The 18,582-nt window shown below is 46.0% G+C and overlaps 12 protein-coding genes across 12 annotated transcripts; 8 read left to right on the top strand and 4 right to left on the bottom strand.

Moving 5' to 3' along the window:
* Nucleotides 1–564: 564 nt before the first annotated feature.
* BT62DRAFT_906069 (uncharacterized protein) lies at nucleotides 565–822 on the bottom strand (the record flags this gene model as incomplete). The annotated part of the gene is made up of 1 exon (XM_043183622.1): nucleotides 565–822. A coding segment is annotated over one exon (258 nt), but the record flags the coding sequence as incomplete, so codon positions are not given.
* Nucleotides 823–1,441: 619 nt separating this feature from the next.
* Nucleotides 1,442–2,119, bottom strand: BT62DRAFT_1079410 (uncharacterized protein; the record flags this gene model as incomplete). The annotated part of the gene is made up of 2 exons (XM_043179486.1): nucleotides 1,442–1,927; nucleotides 2,004–2,119. 2 exons carry the CDS (start codon nucleotides 2,117–2,119, stop codon nucleotides 1,756–1,758), a joined length of 288 nt encoding a protein of 95 aa, XP_043035798.1. The 3' UTR covers nucleotides 1,442–1,755.
* Nucleotides 2,120–2,143: 24 nt separating this feature from the next.
* Nucleotides 2,144–2,878, bottom strand: BT62DRAFT_1079409 (uncharacterized protein; the record flags this gene model as incomplete). Its single annotated transcript, XM_043179485.1, has 4 exons — nucleotides 2,144–2,375; nucleotides 2,431–2,504; nucleotides 2,557–2,716; nucleotides 2,790–2,878. The coding sequence occupies 4 exons, from the start codon at nucleotides 2,876–2,878 to the stop codon at nucleotides 2,144–2,146; spliced, it is 555 nt and encodes a 184-aa protein (XP_043035797.1).
* A 236-nt stretch (nucleotides 2,879–3,114) lies between these two features.
* Nucleotides 3,115–5,487, top strand: BT62DRAFT_443674 (cytochrome P450). The gene is made up of 12 exons (XM_043180908.1): nucleotides 3,115–3,472; nucleotides 3,522–3,843; nucleotides 3,905–4,053; nucleotides 4,101–4,216; nucleotides 4,273–4,372; nucleotides 4,433–4,446; nucleotides 4,506–4,695; nucleotides 4,750–4,831; nucleotides 4,893–5,018; nucleotides 5,082–5,092; nucleotides 5,147–5,270; nucleotides 5,329–5,487. Exons 1-12 carry the CDS (start codon nucleotides 3,280–3,282, stop codon nucleotides 5,399–5,401), a joined length of 1,500 nt encoding a protein of 499 aa, XP_043035796.1. The 5' UTR covers nucleotides 3,115–3,279; the 3' UTR covers nucleotides 5,402–5,487.
* Nucleotides 5,488–5,987: 500 nt separating this feature from the next.
* BT62DRAFT_936134 (uncharacterized protein) lies at nucleotides 5,988–6,493 on the bottom strand. The gene has a single exon (XM_043187074.1). The coding sequence runs from the start codon at nucleotides 6,392–6,394 to the stop codon at nucleotides 6,176–6,178; it is 219 nt and encodes a 72-aa protein (XP_043035795.1). The 5' UTR covers nucleotides 6,395–6,493; the 3' UTR covers nucleotides 5,988–6,175.
* A 603-nt stretch (nucleotides 6,494–7,096) lies between these two features.
* On the top strand, nucleotides 7,097–8,813 carry BT62DRAFT_982520 (uncharacterized protein; the record flags this gene model as incomplete). Its single annotated transcript, XM_043189692.1, has 9 exons — nucleotides 7,097–7,219; nucleotides 7,284–7,455; nucleotides 7,535–7,649; nucleotides 7,702–7,893; nucleotides 7,951–8,011; nucleotides 8,062–8,222; nucleotides 8,280–8,416; nucleotides 8,477–8,602; nucleotides 8,677–8,813. The coding sequence occupies 9 exons, from the start codon at nucleotides 7,097–7,099 to the stop codon at nucleotides 8,811–8,813; spliced, it is 1,224 nt and encodes a 407-aa protein (XP_043035794.1).
* Nucleotides 8,814–12,245: 3,432 nt separating this feature from the next.
* On the top strand, nucleotides 12,246–13,283 carry BT62DRAFT_906267 (uncharacterized protein; the record flags this gene model as incomplete). Its single annotated transcript, XM_043183630.1, has 4 exons — nucleotides 12,246–12,341; nucleotides 12,642–12,893; nucleotides 12,952–12,958; nucleotides 13,084–13,283. Coding segments are annotated over 4 exons (555 nt in total), but the record flags the coding sequence as incomplete, so codon positions are not given.
* Nucleotides 13,284–13,346: 63 nt separating this feature from the next.
* BT62DRAFT_906372 (uncharacterized protein) lies at nucleotides 13,347–13,526 on the top strand (the record flags this gene model as incomplete). The annotated part of the gene is made up of 1 exon (XM_043183634.1): nucleotides 13,347–13,526. A coding segment is annotated over one exon (180 nt), but the record flags the coding sequence as incomplete, so codon positions are not given.
* An 86-nt stretch (nucleotides 13,527–13,612) lies between these two features.
* Nucleotides 13,613–13,957, top strand: BT62DRAFT_906245 (uncharacterized protein; the record flags this gene model as incomplete). Its single annotated transcript, XM_043183629.1, has 1 exon — nucleotides 13,613–13,957. One exon carries the CDS (start codon nucleotides 13,613–13,615, stop codon nucleotides 13,955–13,957), a length of 345 nt encoding a protein of 114 aa, XP_043035791.1.
* Nucleotides 13,958–14,098: 141 nt separating this feature from the next.
* BT62DRAFT_906359 (uncharacterized protein) lies at nucleotides 14,099–14,596 on the top strand (the record flags this gene model as incomplete). Its single annotated transcript, XM_043183633.1, has 1 exon — nucleotides 14,099–14,596. The coding sequence occupies one exon, from the start codon at nucleotides 14,099–14,101 to the stop codon at nucleotides 14,594–14,596; it is 498 nt and encodes a 165-aa protein (XP_043035790.1).
* Nucleotides 14,597–15,163: 567 nt separating this feature from the next.
* BT62DRAFT_906237 (uncharacterized protein) lies at nucleotides 15,164–15,752 on the top strand (the record flags this gene model as incomplete). The annotated part of the gene is made up of 3 exons (XM_043183628.1): nucleotides 15,164–15,549; nucleotides 15,615–15,665; nucleotides 15,722–15,752. 3 exons carry the CDS (start codon nucleotides 15,164–15,166, stop codon nucleotides 15,750–15,752), a joined length of 468 nt encoding a protein of 155 aa, XP_043035789.1.
* Nucleotides 15,753–17,101: 1,349 nt separating this feature from the next.
* On the top strand, nucleotides 17,102–18,024 carry BT62DRAFT_922715 (uncharacterized protein; the record flags this gene model as incomplete). Its single annotated transcript, XM_043184429.1, has 4 exons — nucleotides 17,102–17,229; nucleotides 17,287–17,596; nucleotides 17,841–17,897; nucleotides 17,998–18,024. 4 exons carry the CDS (start codon nucleotides 17,102–17,104, stop codon nucleotides 18,022–18,024), a joined length of 522 nt encoding a protein of 173 aa, XP_043035788.1.
* Between the last annotated feature and the right edge of the window lie 558 nt (nucleotides 18,025–18,582).

Below are 18,582 nucleotides of genomic sequence, written 5' to 3'. Positions count from 1 at the left end.
CACACCGAAACAGGACAACATCACAAGTGGATTCGGGTGATCCCTCGAAGTGCGAAGGGACAGCCGTCTATCACGTGTTGTCAAGATCACGTGTCACTTGGGCTTAACACAAGCATTGCCTAACATTGGAGGACACACTGAATGGTTTGCAGAAGAAATTAGTGGTAGACACTCATAATCAATCACCATACAACTACCATTCCATAGTTCAATCTAATAATTTGCTACCTGAATCAATAACTAATAAACCCTTACAACTGACTGTGGGATCAACATCTTCTATTCCTAGATTAAATAATGTGAGTGGTGGCATTGTTGACAATTTATCTTCATGCACTCCCTCTCTATCAAACCTCAACCAAGGATCTCTGGTAAATAGTCCTATGATGAAGACTGGTCAGGAGAGTAAAGCTTGTAGGAATAACTCATCCAGCAACACTACTAGATGACCAAGAAGGAAGAAATGATGACAGACCAACTCAGACATAACTGAAAACCCTGAAATTTCAGAATCAGAATTGGACTTGGGTAATGCACATGAAGAGAAATTTGAGCTATGGCCAATCAAGAGACTGAGAGGTCCATATCCAAAACATGACTCCCTAGCATTTCTAACTCCTCCTGGATGTGTTGCATTTCAGTTACATGCTCTATAATATCAGTAGATTCATCTGCAGTAGTATGATAGAGATGACAATGAAATAAGGGTATCCCCAACTTTCCTCTAGCTTCCTTCACTAACTTCAGCTGCTTCCACATATTGGCTGCTGTAGTAGCTCCAGTGATGTGAATCATCTGTGAATCACTCAGTGTAAGCTTGATTTAGGTCTCCACCTTCCCATTCATCTTGTCACATTTCTGTACATTTTCTAATTTCTCTTTTGTTGGTTTCTGGGGGTCTGCAGTGCACTGGCCTTGCTTCTACCCCTTCAGCATACATCAGGATCAGGAGCCCTTATTCTCATAGAAAAGCTGTCACTCAATGCTTCCATGCAACCCAGTTATCTTCCCATAAGAGCTCAATGAATATGATGATCAGATATAGAGTGATGAGCAAAAGAAAAACCATCTTGAAGATGAGAAACAGAAATCATTTTTTCTAAAGTCAAGTACTTGAGATATTCATGTATCTAAAACAGTAAAGATATCTTAAGACAGTGTATTTATCATGCATAAGTCATACTTAAGCTGATTTATCTCAACTTATCTTAGTTCAATTTTAATTGAACATCTTAAGAAAAATTGGTCAAGTTACAGCAAGTCATCCTTTGCTAAGAATTATGATTTCGACCAGAATATTTGAGCCACAATCCTGCCGACGACTACCGGATCAATCAATACCATGTCCTTTGACACCATTACCTGATTCAATATCTGTTTTTCTATTTACTCGCAAAAAAAAATACACAGTTCTCCTCTACAAAGAGCTGCCACGCCGACTCGCCACAATCCACTGCATACTGAAATTAAGAAACCGCGAATAGAGACCAACCCGAGAAGCATGGATGTAATAAGTTCTACGACAAGGGCAAAGCCCAACGAAGCTCATCGTACAAAAGAGCTTATGCTCATGGAACTGTCACCATCCACCCACTCTTTTGCATAATCCGTGAACTGACATCCAAATCCGTGGCTTCAAAGCCACCAACATCTTCCACGAGCCATCCATGTAATGCATCTCCGACGTTCCATTACTGTATGCTAACAAATCATCTGCAATTAATGGTTGAACATTCACCTGGATCAACACGCCGGCTATATTGGGGCCGGGAGGGAGACATATGTCATTCTGAGTGAAGCAACTGTGGGTTGCGTATTCATGCTATCCGCAAAGATGATGTTCTCATCCGCATCTAGAATAGCAATGGAATACGCCTGTATGGTTAGCCAGTTGCTACCATTGACATACAACGTGTACGCATCATCGCTGCAAATCGTGATCAGATAGATAAGGGATGAAGTAAGGAAGGAAGACATGTGGTGACGACGACCTTGCCACATACAGCAGGTTTTCAATAGGTCGAGCGATAGTCTCGTGAAATGGCCTATGTCCAAGAGGGTCTACCCCAGCGGCCGAAGTCTTGTTCGTCCGGATCCGGCTGACCCCCACCATATTCATTGCAAGAGGAAGCGAAGGGCTCCCTCAAGGTGTGCTTGCTGTAAGCATTTCATAAGCTGCGGCAATCCAAGCCGAATTTTCAAAGCTGGAGCTAGTCCATCCTCTAGGAAGTGTAGTTTTGATGGTCTTCCAGGTAGTGTCAATGACGACAGTCTGGGTAGTACCATCACTGTAGTCGACAAGGATGGCGGCAACAGCAAAGACATTCTTATTCCCTTCAGGTTCGGGACATGGAAGTATGGAATACGGATCGTCGCTACGAGAGTAATGTCAACATCGTGTTTATAAGCTCGATAACAAAGAAAACCTACGAGAGATGATAACCATGGCGCATACCAGATATTTTACGCTGGAAAGGAGAGGGCATTACGGAATAGATGTACGTCTACAGGCGCGATATCATTCACTCCACTGGTCTGTCCAATTCCAAGTCAAACCAGAAACGTCGAGTGTGGGTGCGACTGCACGCATCCACCTAGCTGCAGTAACTTGTCGAGAATCTGTGTGTGGCACCGGCCTGTGCGCCAACTGATCGCCTTTGCTCTGCAGACTCCCGGCCCGGTCCGGCTACCTTCCTTTTCTGCTTCAGTCTTGATCCTAGTGTACTTTTTTTTTGAAAGCAGCGCGCGTTAGATGCTACATTTATCAAGGTTATTCGCAACTTCATCACCGAACTCCCCCCCCCGGTACATTGAGGCTAATCTTAGTATTAGGCTTCAAAATGACATTCCAGGACCAGAGAAGACCAACAGCCAGCATTGGCGCGCCTCAGATCTGATCGGAAGCAAATGGGAACGAATTCCTGTTAACGAAGTTGTATTCCGAAGGTTGCTTGTACGATAGGGTACGTATTTTGTCAAAATGAAGCAATGGCGTTCATTGATGTCCCCGCACAGGACCGTTATATCCTTCTCGCTGGAGAATCGGGAGCTACTTGCTTGCCCTTGACGTACGGGCGTATCCCTGGAACCTATACTGAATGTGCTAGTCCTCCAAGAAATCTATGAAAATGATTATGGCAGAAAGACCGCTGGGCCTGATGATTAGCCTTAAATGCCGTATTACACCCGGCCATTCAGTTCCTAACCCGGGTTTATACAGAACTGCTCGCGTAAAAGTCAACGATACTCAGCAACCTACTCGTGCGAGCATCCCTTCCCATGATGCCCATATCACTCTCCGCCGTCTTGACTACGCTTGCGGCTTACATCCTCGCACGACTCGCGTACAAGACATTCGTCGCAAAAGGCCGTCGACCCCCCGGACCACGAGGGCTCCCTTTCATTGGTAATGCCCTAGACATGCCCACCGGAAAACCATGGCTGACCTTTGCTCGCTGGGGCGCGACGTATGGTCCGTGAAATCCCCCCTTTTCTGCACCAGCCATCCTCACAGATTTCAGGCGCCGTGTGTTCTGCAACCGCTCTCGGCCAAACATTCGTCATCCTCAACTCCTATGAAACGGCGGTCGATCTTCTGGATAGGCGTGGTTCTGTCTACTCTGAGCGCCCGCATTTTACCATGGGAGGGGATATGGTGGGCTGGAAGTCGACTCTGGGCCTCTTGCCGAACGGACACGTTTTGCGACGACAACGGAAGCTCTTGCATGGCGTTTTTGGCGCCAACGTCGTGGGCCGATTTCATAAGGCGCAGGAAACGGTGGCACTGCGACTCGCCAGGAATTTAATAGATACGCCTGACAAGTTCTCCGACCATATATCTCGGTGAGTGTGAAAGGTTATCCATCCTACGGATTAAAAAAGCTCATAACTCCCACTATATCAGCCGTATCGTCAGTTTCATTCTGAATATCACGTACGGATACGAGGTCGGCGAAGATGGAGATGCCCTTGTAGAGCTAGTTGACAGAACTATGGCTGAATTTTCGCAAGTGACTGTTCCAGGGGCTTTCCTCGTGGACCAAATACCGTTTTGTGTGTGGCCGGTTTTCTTCCGTTCTCCAAGGCCTAACATCTTTCAGTGCGCTTCCTCCCTGAATGGCTCCCTGGGATGGCTTTCAAGTCAAAGGCGCGGCAATGGGCCACAGACCTCGACGACATGGTAAACGTACCTTATAGATTTACTGAGCGCGAGGTGGTAAGATGTCCACAATACGGTGCATCTGGTCGTTGTCTGATTCTTCCTGAATATAGGCTACGGGTATCGAGAATAAGTCCTTCGTCTCCACTCTAATACATCAAAATACCGTATCGGAACACGACCTAAAGTGGGCTGCTTCAGCTATTTACGGAGGTAAGCCGTAGTATTCTTCTAAGATTTTGCTGTCTAAATTCTGAAGTCGGCCACCACCAGCGGCAGGAGAAACGGTAAGTACGGATCCTTGAAGGTCCCCTCCCCCCGGTCACTTTCTCAATACGCTCCACAGACCATAGCCACTATCCATGTGTTTTTGATCACTATGGTGCTCTTTCCTGGCGCGCAGAAGGCTGCTCATGCGGAGATCGATGACGTGTTACAAGGCCGGCGCCTTCCAACTTGCGAAGATCGGGACAAGCTGCCGTATGTCAACGCACTATGTAAGGAAGTCATGCGATTCCATCCCGCCGTTCCCTTGAGTGCGCCAAGTCCTTCGGTTTAGCTTCCTTTCAACTTTTAATTTGTTCTCGTAGGTGTTCCTCACAGTACATTACGAGATGATATCTATAACGACTATCTCATCCCAAAGGACTCGGTGATACTTGCTAATTTAAGGTACGTCGCATTTTTACTTTGTGAACTGATGGTAGTAGTAGGGGGATAACTTTCGTCTCAGGAATATGGCTCATGATCCCACCGTCTATAAAGATCCAGACGTGTTTAACCCTTCTCGCTTCTTACCTGGGTCGGGACACGCACCGGAAAGGGATCCCAGAAGTTTTATATTCGGCTTCGGCAGACGGTCAGCTGATTCCCTCCCTTCTCGTGTGTGCGAGCGCTCTGGCTGACCGATTTTCCGCGCTAGGAAATGCCCTGGTACGATATCCCAGTAAACTTTTTAATTTTTTGAATTCGATTCATTCTAAACAGGTCAATACCTAGCGGACGAGATCATTTTCATCATCTGTGCCATGGTCCTGAGTGTCTTTGACATATCCAAGGCGGACAATTTCGCTCAGGAACCGGTATTAGAACCGCTGGATGGCACTATCAGGTACGAAATGCTTCTTCTGCATTCTGGTCTGCGTCCTAATCAGTCTCCGTGACAACAGTCGTCCTGCCCCGTTCCAGTGCTCCATTTCCCCTCGATCTCCGGAGGTCGTTGATTTGGTCAAAACAATGTAGGATTATACGGGAAATTTAATGATCCAGTATTCGAGGGATCTGCATTTGGTTTCTTCGACCTTCGCTCCGTGTGCATAGCGCGATCCTTCCCTGTTCTCCGTGCGCACGGGCTCTCAATATTCAATGAATAGCTTATGCGAGAGACACCTGCTTATACATAGCTATTCCGTTCTATTTATGGCTGCTTTTCATTGTTATTTCTGTCTGAGGTCCCCTGAACGCAAACTCTTTTAGCCAATGAGGTTGTCCGTTTTTTCGATTGCCGTTTCTATTTCTATTTCTATTGCAGCGCGAGGTCAGTCAGGTACATGGTCTCCGACTCGAGTCGTTCAACGCTGGCATCTTGAACGCATATTCGCGTCAATTAACCGCGCTCGGCATGAGTCTTTTTTTTTTTTTTTGCGCTGCCACTGGCAAGGGAGAGAGACAACGTTCTAGGGTTAGGGTTTCCGTCCAAAGTTCTTTCCGTTCTATCACCATCCTGGACTCGGACGCTATCTCGCCTTCAATAATATGAGTTATTCTTGGCAAACATTGGCATGCATGTAGGGTTGAAATCGAATATACTGCACCATCGGACCCGAGACGCGAAGCTTGAGTATCAGAGACGGTGGATCTTTAATCTTTAATCAGGGCGGTCTTTTTTTCCCTTTCCTTTCCTTTGTGCCGCCCTCAGATAACCACCACGGGGATTCGAATCACGCTTATCTCCTGATAAGAGTAAGCGGGCTTTTATTGGGTGGGGGACGGGAGAAGTTCTTTTTGGCACCACTACTAGCGGGTTCTCATTCCGTTCCATTCTTGATGTCCTGTATTCTCGGTATTCTCGGGGGGACCGTGACCGCTGCGCACGTTTCTCCTCCTGCGTGCAGCAGGATGAATCAGAGCATGGACATATTTATCGCAACCAGGACGGAGTGCCTGTGGAATTGCATCTGGAGGGGCGACGAGAGGTTCCACTGCGGTAAGGGAGAACAAGAATAACCAACCCATCGTGCCCCTGGTCCCATGTGGAGGCCCCCCCGCCTCCACTCCATCGTCCTGTAAAGCGTCCAACTACGGTTAGGAGGACAGGTACGTGCACGTCCAAATGGCTGATAATGAAATGCCTGACAGTACGCAGACATGTGATTATATTTATAGAAGGCCTCGTCGTGGTTGATTATTCGGTCGCCTGGTTGATGTTTCAGGCGATCTCACGAGTTTTCTTTTTCTTTTTTTTTTCCCCCCTTCTGTAGATTGGAAGCCTCGCTGGTAGCGGAGTTCCATGGGGGCCAACCAAGAAGGACTCCTACCGATACGACTCTGCCTATGCTGCTGGTACTGCCGCCGATCCGGATCGTACCTCAGTGGCGCAACCATTTAACTTTACCTGCGTTAAGAAGTCTCTCCCCCCATCATTTAATGCTCTCACACCACCCACCCCTTCCCCCGGGTGCAGTCATCACATATTACCCTCCTATCGACGCTCGGACGGAAGTGCATAAATAGCGTGTGGTAAAGCGATAACATGCTGATCGCACGAACATGTCGCATTCCATCCACTCTCCGTCTGAACGGACGATGTACTCGTCGGATGGCTTGACCAAGGAGGAGGAGGCGCCGAATCGGGATCATCATGACACGCCCCAGACGCCATCGTGGTATACCTCCCGCTTTACAGACCAGACCGAGACGATGCGCGGATCGCGGAGCATGTATCTGAAGGTGGTCGGCGTGGGGGTCGGGGCGATGGTCGTCCTCATGTTCGCCGTCTTTTCGATATACTGGGGGGCGCTGTGGAAGGTCCCCACGCGGAACTTCGCGGGGTGGGTCGTGGTGAGTTTTCGGTTTCTTTTCGAGTTGTTCCGGTTCTGATTGGTTGCGTTGTCGATATCGATAGGACTTTGACGGCTCGACGGTGGGGAGCGCAGTTGTCCAGGCTCTGCTGTCGTCCTCGGTCTCGTCGTCGGGCAAGGTGAGCTGGACGAACAGGTCGGCGAGCGAGTTTCCGGGCGGGGTGGATGACGTTGCGGGTGCGGTGGTGGATCAGCAGACGTGGGTTGCTGTTGTTGGTATGTATGCCGGTGTTGGGTCGTTGGCGGGGTAGGATGGGCTGATTGAATTTTTTTGATCTTCTCTCTTATCTGATAGTGCATCCGAACACGACGAGGCTTCTCGAGTCTGCGGTCCTCTCTGTGAACGCGTCGTACGACGGCTCGGTGGCGCTCACGGCGTTTGCTGTCGAAGCCCGTAATGAGAACGCTTAGTGAGCTGCCCACCCCTCCCTGTCTTGGATGTTTGATCTGATTCTGTTCGAGTCGTGTTTTGATTAGGCCCTCTGTGGAGGCGACGCTTAATGCAGTAACCATTGGCATAGCCAAGTCTTTCGTGAAACAGGTTGGGTCGGCCTATCCAGAGATAATAGCGAACATATCCACTACTGCCCCTCAAATCCTGGCGGAACCCGTAGGGTATACGCTGGATAATCTCCGTCCGTTCGATGTTCCTGTGTATGTCTCTACGTGATTCCTTTTTTTTTTCCCCTCCGAATCTGACATCCGTTGTAGGGCTAGTGCTATGACGTTTGTGGGCCTTATCTACGTCTTAGTCTTGGCCTTTTTTATCGTCGTACGTTCTACCACCTCCACCTCCCCTTCTTTGTCTGAACCATTTTACAGAATTTCTCTGCTGCAGCCCGTGAGATGTCAGGGCTGGAGACGTCACTAACGACATGGTCCCTTATCTTCCTCCGACTAGCATCAAGCTTCATCTCGTACTTTGTGCTCGCGCTTTTTTATTCCCTTCTATGCTTAGCCTTTCAAGTGGACTTTTCAAGGACGTGCGTTTGTCGCGTCCTATTCCCGCATAACCGCTGACTGGTTTTTAAAAAAAACAGATTCGGGCATTCGGGTTTCGTCCTGTTCTGGATGCTGAACTATGTCGGAATGTTGGCTGTGGGGTTATCGTTGGAAGCGATGCTCACCCTGCTCACGACGAGGTTCGTCGGGTTCTACATGATATTTATGATCATCTGTAAGCTCTTTCTTGTTAACCCTTTGGAAAAAAAATGTACACCTGACCGCGCTGCTTCAGCGAACATCTCCGTGTGTTTCATGCCGCTGGAAGTGCTGCCAGGCATATTCCGGTATGGCTATGCCTTCCCCTTCTACAACGTGTCGGGCGCCGTACGGACGATCCTATTCGGAACCAAGAATCAACGTGAGTGGTTATGTTTTTCCTTTCTTTTTTTTTTCCGTCCGATCTTCGCGCTAAGCAAGTTTGTTTGCCACCAGTGGGGCTGCAATTCGGCATCCTCCTCGCTTGGATGGGTGTATCTCTGATAACGCTTCCTCTCTTTCAATGGTGGTTCCGATCCAGAGACGCAGCAAAGGCGGCTGTGGCTCGTCAGTCTGGAGAAGAGGACTCTTGACATGATAGTGCTATGCCACTAGTTACCGCACCAGCGGCTCCTTTAGGACCCATGTATTTATTATAAGCTTGGTATTCAGACATAGTATGCCAAGGCTAGAATATGTTCTCAGGGTGTAACTTAGTAAGGCCCATCGTAAAGATGGATTCCAAGGGTAGGGAGCGTTTTCGCAGGCCTCTGCGTGGCTCTCGAGGTATTCACAATCTCTGTTGATATGGAGATACGGAGCTCCACTTGTCCATGAAGAGGGGCCGCTGGTGCCGTCTCTGTCTCAGTGCTGACTCTCAGCTGATGCTGATTCATGAAAGACACTGGCTCCAGGTGTCTCTTCTTCATTTCCACCTTCATCCTGCATCTCTAGGTGAGATGAACTCTGCTCTCTCACCATTGATCAATTCTGACTGTCAATCCCAGGCATCAAGGCATCACCTCTTCTTTCTCTTCTCAGTAACTCCTATTGCCTGGTGAGACTCTATCTCTTCTCTCATCTTACAAATGGCTCACTCAAGCAGTCTTTGGCCTTGTCACATCTAACCAAACCTCATTCAGTATTACTACACCATTATTGTACAAGTTGCTATTAAGTTTTCTGTCTAGACTTTTATCTCTCAAATCTATTAATCTCATTCCTGACCTTGAATCCATCATCCAATGTTGAAAGTGTCACTGCCTTGGCTAAACAATGTGAAGATCTTGCTGATAAATGCATCAGAGACACTGTCAATATTCTCAACTTTGTGGATGAACTTCACCAGCTTGGCCTTTCATCTGAGGCCACCAGAGACTACATCAGACTTCTGCAGGAGCAGATTAAGGAAGCTGGCCCATGGAGCTCAACTGTTGCATCCTCTAACATACAATGATGAGCCTCTAGGCTCTGTGTGCTCTGAATTCACAGGCCTCAATAATTGACTTCAGCCCTTAAGTAGGCTTTCAGTAAACCAATCATTCCAGGTTCAATGCATGTAATTTTGCCACAAACTTTTCATGGCATGTGAACTTTCTCAATAGCTACACATCATAGACACAGCCAGGCACTATGATACTCAACCGTATATGACATGTGTCATTCTCAGTATACATGTGACACCCTAATAAAGTCCATAAGGCCCATCACAATGTGTATACAAGACTTGCTGCAGATGTCTAAGCTCTTCACAGCTAGTATATGGAAGGCTGGTATACTGCAGAGGACTAACCATGTGTTTGGTTAGAGATTTGCAAGGAATATCAGAAGGGCTAGTGTACTATTGCTAGATGAACTTTTAAATATGCTATGTTTAGTACAATCCTCACAGCTTTGAAGGCTTTATATTATAAAAAGTTTGCTACATTCACTAAGCTAGTACTGCAGTTACCAAGGCAGTTTAATGTAACATACTTAGTATTAGTAAATGAGTAGTATAAGTAGAGTACTATACAATAGAGAATAACATAGAAAATAGGAAGCCCAAGTTACATTCTACAGATAAGACATACTGAGATCACTCAACACCCATACTAGACTATATACTTGTACAACACACCTCTAATAGAACTGGTTACACTGATCACATATAGATCAATATCTCTCAACTGAGAGCACTCTAGCATCTTAACAACCTTACAACTTACTGGGAGACTCATGCATGGCACACCAGCAAACTTATTAATTCACAAATATTGCATTGCTTCCTTTCCAAAAGCATCAAAGGATTCATTGTCCTTGTGTCTCATACTCATACCTCCTGGACCAACCTGAAGACCTTGAAGGGTAACCATAGATAGAATACTATGTCTTTAAGCTTCTAACATCAGTCTACAGTTTCTGCATTAAGGAATGACACTAACAGTTGTCTATAGATACTACTGGAACTGCATATAGGATTCCAACAAAAAACATTCACACTGCATATAGGTTGCACTTCTCAATTCTCAGATACCTATATGACATTTCTGCTATAGAAAAGTTCACATACATACTTTGACTCTCTGATTATAGTTTTAGAGGTTCATAACACCTGTAGCAAGCAATTGTTACACCCTATTAGAGATTATAGTCACTGTACAGAGGTACACAACTAGACTTGCCTGAACCAGCCTTTGGATTCTGTGCTTTGATTTCACTCATCATTATAAGTTTCATGTTTCCTGCCCATAGAGAGTCTAATAACAACTTTCTGGTTCATCAACAAGATGGTGACCATGAAAATGTCGGTGTGATAGACTACAGGAAGGCCACTCCATCAGATTTGTCTCAGGCTAAGATCAAGGAGTTTTGAAAAAAGTGAGCTGAAAAATCCAAAGCTGCTGCAGAACAGCACCAGAATGCCAGAGCTCACACAGTTGAGGAAGCAGCTTCAGTGACTCTCTGCTCAAAGCTTCAATTCCTTCATCAAACACTAACCACAAATAAATCTCAGAGCTCCATTGCTACAGTTCTCACTGGCATTCTGAGGCTTGATGGTGCTGTCTCACCAAGGATGGCTTCTATTTCTCTGATGGTTTTTGCTCAAGCACCTCATCTGGCATCTATTATCATCACTGATATCTCAGACCCTTATCTTACTGAGTTTTTCTGCCTCAGACAAGTTTATGCCACTGAAAAGTTGCTTCATAACTTCATTGCAGTTCTTCAGATCCAGTCTCTCTCCAAACCCATTGCTCAGCTGTTCTGATGCCTCATCATTCAAGACCAACATATTGACTTTTCAAAACTTTTTGTCTCAATAGACTGAGGGTACAATCACAACAAGGAGGAAAAAGAGCTCATAACAGAATGTGCAATTGTCAGGAAAGATGTCTTATCAGCCAAGCAGCCTATCAGGTCAGAATCTGACTGGTGCAGAGTATATGATGCCTGAGCTAGAGGCATTCAAGTTCTTTATCTGCATCATGAGCTCAAACTCAAAGCTTATTGAGAATATGTGATCAAGATCTTTTGGGCTGCATCACATGATGCTACAATTGCCATCTATCTTGATGAGAAAGTTCAGTTGTGTTATGCTAAGTGCTCTTTTCATATGGATATCTAGAGTGAACTACAAATTCCTATTCTCACTCAGGTCTTTCACTCTCCATTGATTTCATCAGGCATAAAGCAATTTTCATCTACTTCACTCTCTGCTGCAGAAAGATCAACAGTTCCATGTGAAAATTTAAATCTGAATTTCTACCAGAATCCATATATCAATTGCTGTAGGTATAGTACCTGCAGTGAGTGCAGCTCAGGATACTGAGCTAGAGACACTATCAATTGTATCAACCTCCTCTGGACAAAACAGAGACTCAGATTTGGAAGAGATAACAGTGAAGGCAGCAGCAGGGCCTAGATCATTAAAGCCTCAGAAATGCAAATGTATGGACCAGAATATCAGCCTGTGCTTCAGATATGGCTATGTCTGATTAAATACTTCTTTACCATCTGTATCTACATTCTCTGCTGCTCAATCTACTGAATCTGCTGATCCTCTATCTTCTCCATCTACATATCTACTCAATGATCTGTTCTTGCAGACTATGCTACATGCTCTAAAAGATTTTATTGTAGTCAACACACTATTCAATGTCACTTGTTTGGAGAATATTATTTAGTTTCATCCAAATGAACTCTTCATCTTCTCAGTCATTTATAGTCTTCAGAATGGATTCTGGCCTCTTGACCTTGGTGAATGGGAAGATTCTCTCTATGACAAAACCAAGAATTATATCATGGACCCCAAAAACATCAACAAAATATGAGCATTTTGTGATCATGAAGTCACAGCCAGCTATTGGTCATCACTTCTGCTGGAAGAGTTTACACTCTTATCAGATATGAAGGCATTACCTATATTTGTCATCTGGCAGAACAGAAAACCTCACATTGTAACAGATCATACTTTCTCCAGTCCAAATGCAGGAATTCCAGCTAGCAAGACAAAGGTGAAATATGATGATATACATCCATTCAGTAAAGCTCTATATAATGCCAAAATACAACATTCTAATGCTGACTTTACTCTCTATAAAAGTGACATCACCAAGGCTTTTCTGAATTTACCAACACATTCTTTATGGCAGATTCATCAAGTTGTCCTCATTGATGACCAATATTACATTGTTGGATAACTAGTCTTCAGGAGCTGAGCTTCATCTAGAATTTGGTGTTTGGTTTCAGTGTTATTGTGCTGGATCAGAATCCACCACCTGGATATCACTGATCTTCATGTTTATATGAATGACTTCTTTGGCTGGGGTTTCACCAATCACCAAGTCTTTTATTGAGGTCAGCAATGGCCAGCATGACAAGTACAACTTTTAATATTTTGGAAATATATCTCTTATCTCTTTGATGATCCAAAACAGATATATGGTCAATCTCTTAAAATTATCAATTTCTGGGTTGATGCCAACCAGAGGAGTGTCTCTCTTACACAACAGTCTGTTATTGATGCTAAATCTGAAGTCAACTCTTTTCTTTTGACACTCAGAAGAGCATCTATTCTGTAGAAATAGCAGCATCTAGATGGATATCTGAACTGTATATTAAATGTTCTACCATGAGGCTGTCCAGCTTTATTCTCTTCATACAGGAAGATGGCCAGGAAGACTCACTCTTTTACAAAGATCTTCATCAATGCTGCTGTTAGAGAGGATCTCTCCTGGTTTTCATCTATTCTTTCAGATTATTTGAGCATTCACTTCATTTATTCAACTCTCTGGACTATTTCAGAAGCTAACATGATAATCTAGATGGAAGCCAGCCCAAAAAATGCATTATAATTTGTTTTTACAGGAAACAGTTTGTATATCAGCTCCATCCACCTTTACCTAGAATAATGATTGACATCTTCTTTCTGGAGCTTGTGGCCATTCTTTCCACCATTCAGTATGCAGTATGCCTACTCAAACTCCCTCAACACCTCTTGCTTTTCACTGATAGCCTTAACTCTGTCACTGCATTCAATTTTCTATCTGTATCAGAACTTCTTCATAATGTACTCTTACTCAGAGCAGCAGATCTTATACTCAGATCAGGAATCAACATTTATGTTCAACACATTGATAGAAAGGAGAATATTTGGGTGGATATGCTTTCTTGCCTTCTTGATGAATATCATCACAAATTCACTGCTGACCATGTCTGCATCTTTACTTCACTAAGAGACCTATTGCCAGCATGATGGAGATACTCCTTTTAACTGTGCTGTTGCTCACCCAGCTTCTTCCCTCTCTCTTCTTGATGAATATGTTCTTTTTCTCCAAGCTCACACAATTGAGCTCAGAGCAGCAAAGGGTTGTGCAACAGAAGCACATGACTACATATGATTTTGCATGCATTACCACTTGAACCTACAACACTTACTCTCAGCAGGTACATAGCCTATACATCTCAGTATATCTCATCCAGCTCAAAATACTTGACTGGAGTCTGTCACTTTCTAAAAGACCTCTATTCTGACTTTGACACAAATCAGAGACACCTCATGGTACAAGCAACCACCTATGGCTCAAAGAAGATGAGTGGTAATCCTATGTTTCAAAAACTACCCCTCCAATTATCCCATTTGATTGCTTTTTGTTTTCTTGCTAACATTTCAGGTTCTTACAATGACCTCCTCTTTGCCACCATCCTTTCTTGCTGCTTTTATGGGTACTGCCAGTCAGGTGAGCTCATATGGAAAAATGACAAACAACTTCAGGACTTTTGCAAAATAATCAAACATTCTTTGTTTGTCCTCCAAAAGAATGATGCACAATACCACATTCCCTACAACAAATCTGACCCTTTCTATCATGGCACTGACATTCTACTCATATAACAAAAACACCTCCTATCATAATACATCAGATATTGAGATCATCTTCATGGCCCATGCACTCCACTCTTCCTCCATGAAATTGGTGATATTCCATCATGAAATTGGTTCAACAAAAAATTCTTTGCAATACTGGACAGAGATTTTGGTGGTCACTCTGCTAGAGCTGGAGGAGTAATGTTTTACACATCTCTCAGACTCTCAGAATCTATCATACAAACTCTGGATGTGGGTCTTCAAAAACTTAGACCATTTACATTCAAGAACACCTTGCTCTACAAGCACAGCTATGATTGGCATATTTATGCATCTGTCACACCATCCTCTAACCACCTCTCCTGCAACCCACTCATACTTCTCAAACCACCACCACCACCCCCCATCACTCACCCTTCAAAAGCCATGTTAGCCATTCATGCATTGCAATCAAATTGAGGGTGGTCTCTAAGGCCCTCAGAATATGTTCCCAGGGTGTAACTTACTAAGGCCGGCAAGCGCCACGGCCCGCTCACCATTGATAGCGAACCGGGTAAACCATTGTCACGTCACATCAGAGACACCCTCTTGCCCATGGCCAACCCCCGCTGGCCATCACTCTACGACCCCAGCCTCGAATTCTTCGAAATCCCCAACCACAACGCCGAACAGCCCGGCGCAGTCTACCTCTACCACTACTCCCAGATATTCACCTTCACGCTCTACTGGACTCTATGTTTCTACTCCCCCTTCTTCATCGCGTGCGCGGGTATTGCTTTCCTCAACGTCTTGTTCCCGCCGAGGCGTAGTGTTAATAATGCGCTGAAGAAGCGGAACGAGCAGCGCTCGCGGATCACGTTGGCGGTGATCGTGCTGCTGGTGTTTTTGGGCATCAGTGTCTTGAGTGTCGTGTGTGGGGCTACGGTTGTCTCGCTGGTGCTGATGGGTCTCTTCCGGTCGGGTGGGTTTAGTTTTTCGACGTGAGTTGGCAAGTGGCTTGTCGTATATATATATATATTTTTCACTGATGGAGGTTTTTATCCAGCTGGGTGCCCTTTTGCGGTGCGGGTATCCTGGTTCTTGTGTCTCTGCTCAAGTGCGTTGGGAGTCCTTTTTGGGATTTTCTGCTGATTATTATATATATGTATACAGTTCTTGGCCATCGGTGATTCATATCATCTGAGAAAAAAATAGTTTTCGCTGGGCGTGATGGTTCCTGTCGCAGGATGAAGCTGAGCGAGCGCCGGCCGATGCAGTTTCGTCCTTAGCGCGTTCGTTCGAGGTATGTCGTTCGTGATTCATGCGAGTATCTTAATCTGACCGACAGACGCTCGCAGAGGTATCGCAAGATTCTCTTCCCTGGCAGATGTATCCGGCATCAATTTGGACTGGCGTTCTGTTCCCCTCCCCAGTGCAAAGTGGCGCTTGAGTTGGATGCGCTTTCGTGTCATCAAGGTGAAGCTTATATGACAGACACACTCTGTCTTGCTTCATACAACTTTACTCGGTACGCGACATTCGGTCATAGATGTCCGCCTGATAAGCTAATTGTGCATAGTGCTAATACTTCCCGCCTATGAGGTACGTAGCTATCTCATCGATGCAGGAACCGCCCTGTTCGAGTTCTTGTACAATAAATAGCCTTGGGTGAGAAAAGAGTAGATGCTCAAATCCATTGAAATGCGATGTGGGGGGGGGGGGGGCGCGAACCCCGACCAGCACACAGAGTGGCTCCAATATACTAAATTGGCTGCATGGTGTTTTGATCGCATTTCCCGCCTCATGGACTTTGTTCGTATCTGCGATTTGAGACGCGGATTCAGATCCTAGAACGGCAGAAGGATGTGTAATCTTCGAGATGGTGGTACGAAAACGAGCGGTACAGTTAGTATGGAAGCAAAGGAAAGAAAGCGGGTGAGGGTATGTATCACCAGCCGGCAGGCGTCTCACCACTCGGCCCTAAGCCACGCGCGAGGTGTTACCATACCTTCGTGGGAACTGACTACTGTGCTTCAGAGGTGGCAGCAAGAGACCTCGCACTGGACAGACAGACAGACGAGCGAGTCTGGATGCCAGTCATGGTTGGTTCTGTTCAAGAGGGAGGATATTCTTGTGTAATTTTCCTTGGTTGGTCTACGTATTGTTGATGGTACACAACTCAATGAAGGGCGATGGTTTAACGTCACCTATTACGATACGCGAGGGATAGCAGAACTAATATAAATTCAGGGCAACGATGGATGCCCGTCGCCATATGAACACGTAAAACGATGAAAGCGGAATTGTCCTTGAGAGGGCCTCACCTCGTTTGCGGAGATCATCTGGATAGTTGAAGGTCTCCCAGCAGCGACAAAGACGAAGGTACTACACTACTACTAGCGAGAGCTGGGCTGAGTGAGAAGAGAGGTGTGAACTCCATGATGCCAAGGTGGCTTTCGCGTCGTTTTATATTATATACCTCCAAGCTGAGTCCGGAGAACTGGGGGGGGGGGGGCTTTGGACGGCTCTGAGCTGAGATCCCATGGGCAGGGCATGGCACGCCAACCTCGACGCCACCCGAAATTGAAAGCCGTACCCATCGGTTTGAAAATACCGGGATACCTATCCACATACACATATGGAGAAGCCGTGCACGACTTGGCCACAAATATCGCGTTCGGGTGAGAGAACGTGGAATTAAAAGATCCGGGCATACAATTTGCTATTATACATCAAAGGACGCGTCCTACAGGAGAAGCATACACGCTCACTCATACACGGGCTAGGAGGCAGGTGGTTTTTTTTTTTGGCGCAGTTGCTTGCTCGGCGCCTATGAATTCGAATTCGGAATGGTGGGGAAGCACAAAGTTAGAACTTGCCTCTCTGAAGATACGGGAGATCGCGGCAGAAGGTTGCCGTCAGGGGCGATTGGATGCGGTACGGTCCTGGAGACGTGGTGGTGATCCCCCTGCAGGTGATAAGAAGAGGGGGTGGTGGCGGAAGGTGGCGGAGTGGCTTAGGACAAAGTGGTGCGACGATGGGGTTGGTGTGAGTATGAAATAACCATGGTTGTACGCTGTCGCCCGTTTTTTTTCCTTTCCTTTGCTCGTTCCTTGTAAACTAGCCACTATCTTGAAAGGATTACAACGCAGCCAATTTTAGTATATTGGAGCCCACTCTATGCTGGTCGGGGGTTCGCGTCCCCCCACCCTCCCCTCCCCCACATCGCATTTCCTGGAAGTTGGAAATTGTACTACTCTTTTCGTACGCAAACACCTCGTTTTTTGGCTAGAACATACGAGGGCGAGCGAGGGGCGTTGTTGTATTTCAGACGAAGAAGGAGGGTTTCGTACGCTCGGCCCCAACGTCTGTTTACTTACCCCCCTGCGAGCAGCCCGGGAAGCTAAGTGCAGGAACCATCACTCTCAACATCGTTTACGTGTTTATAGGCCGACGGGCGTCCATCGTTGCCCTGAATTTATATTAGTTCCGCCATCCTCCCGCCCATCCCAATACGTGACATTAAACCATCGCCCTTTATTCAGTTGTGTACATCAACAATACGTGGAAATTACACAACAACATCCTCTCTCTTCAAACACAAAGAACTGACAACTCAACCTCATATCCCACCTGCCACATATTTCCGACGACCAGAACGGTGAGAAACAAAAATGCCCGTGTTACGCCTGTAATAGATCCAAACGAACGTAGTAGTAACACCGTACCGTATCCACGCTACAACAGAACCAACCATGACTGTCATCCACACTCACTCGCTCATCTGTCTGTCTGTCCCGTCCGAGGTCCCTTGCTGCCACCTCTGTCGCATAGTAGTCAGTTCCCACGAAGGTATGGGTAACGCCTCGCGCGCGCACGAATAATCCGACAGCCCAAAGGTGACTAGAATTTTGCCATGCAGTGCTGATATGAGTCCGAGCAGGAAAAATGGTGTTGCCGCAAAAAACGACAGCGCCCGCCCGGAAAGCCGATTTCTGACGATTGGTTGCCAGTGGATCATCGAGGCTTTGAAG

This window comes from Guyanagaster necrorhizus, assembly GCF_019112545.1.
Source record: "Guyanagaster necrorhizus MCA 3950 unplaced genomic scaffold BT62scaffold_30, whole genome shotgun sequence".
Taxonomy (NCBI): domain Eukaryota; kingdom Fungi; phylum Basidiomycota; class Agaricomycetes; order Agaricales; family Physalacriaceae; genus Guyanagaster; species Guyanagaster necrorhizus.
The sequence above is the reverse complement of the archived record's forward strand: the minus strand, read 5'-3'. Positions and strand labels throughout refer to the sequence as shown.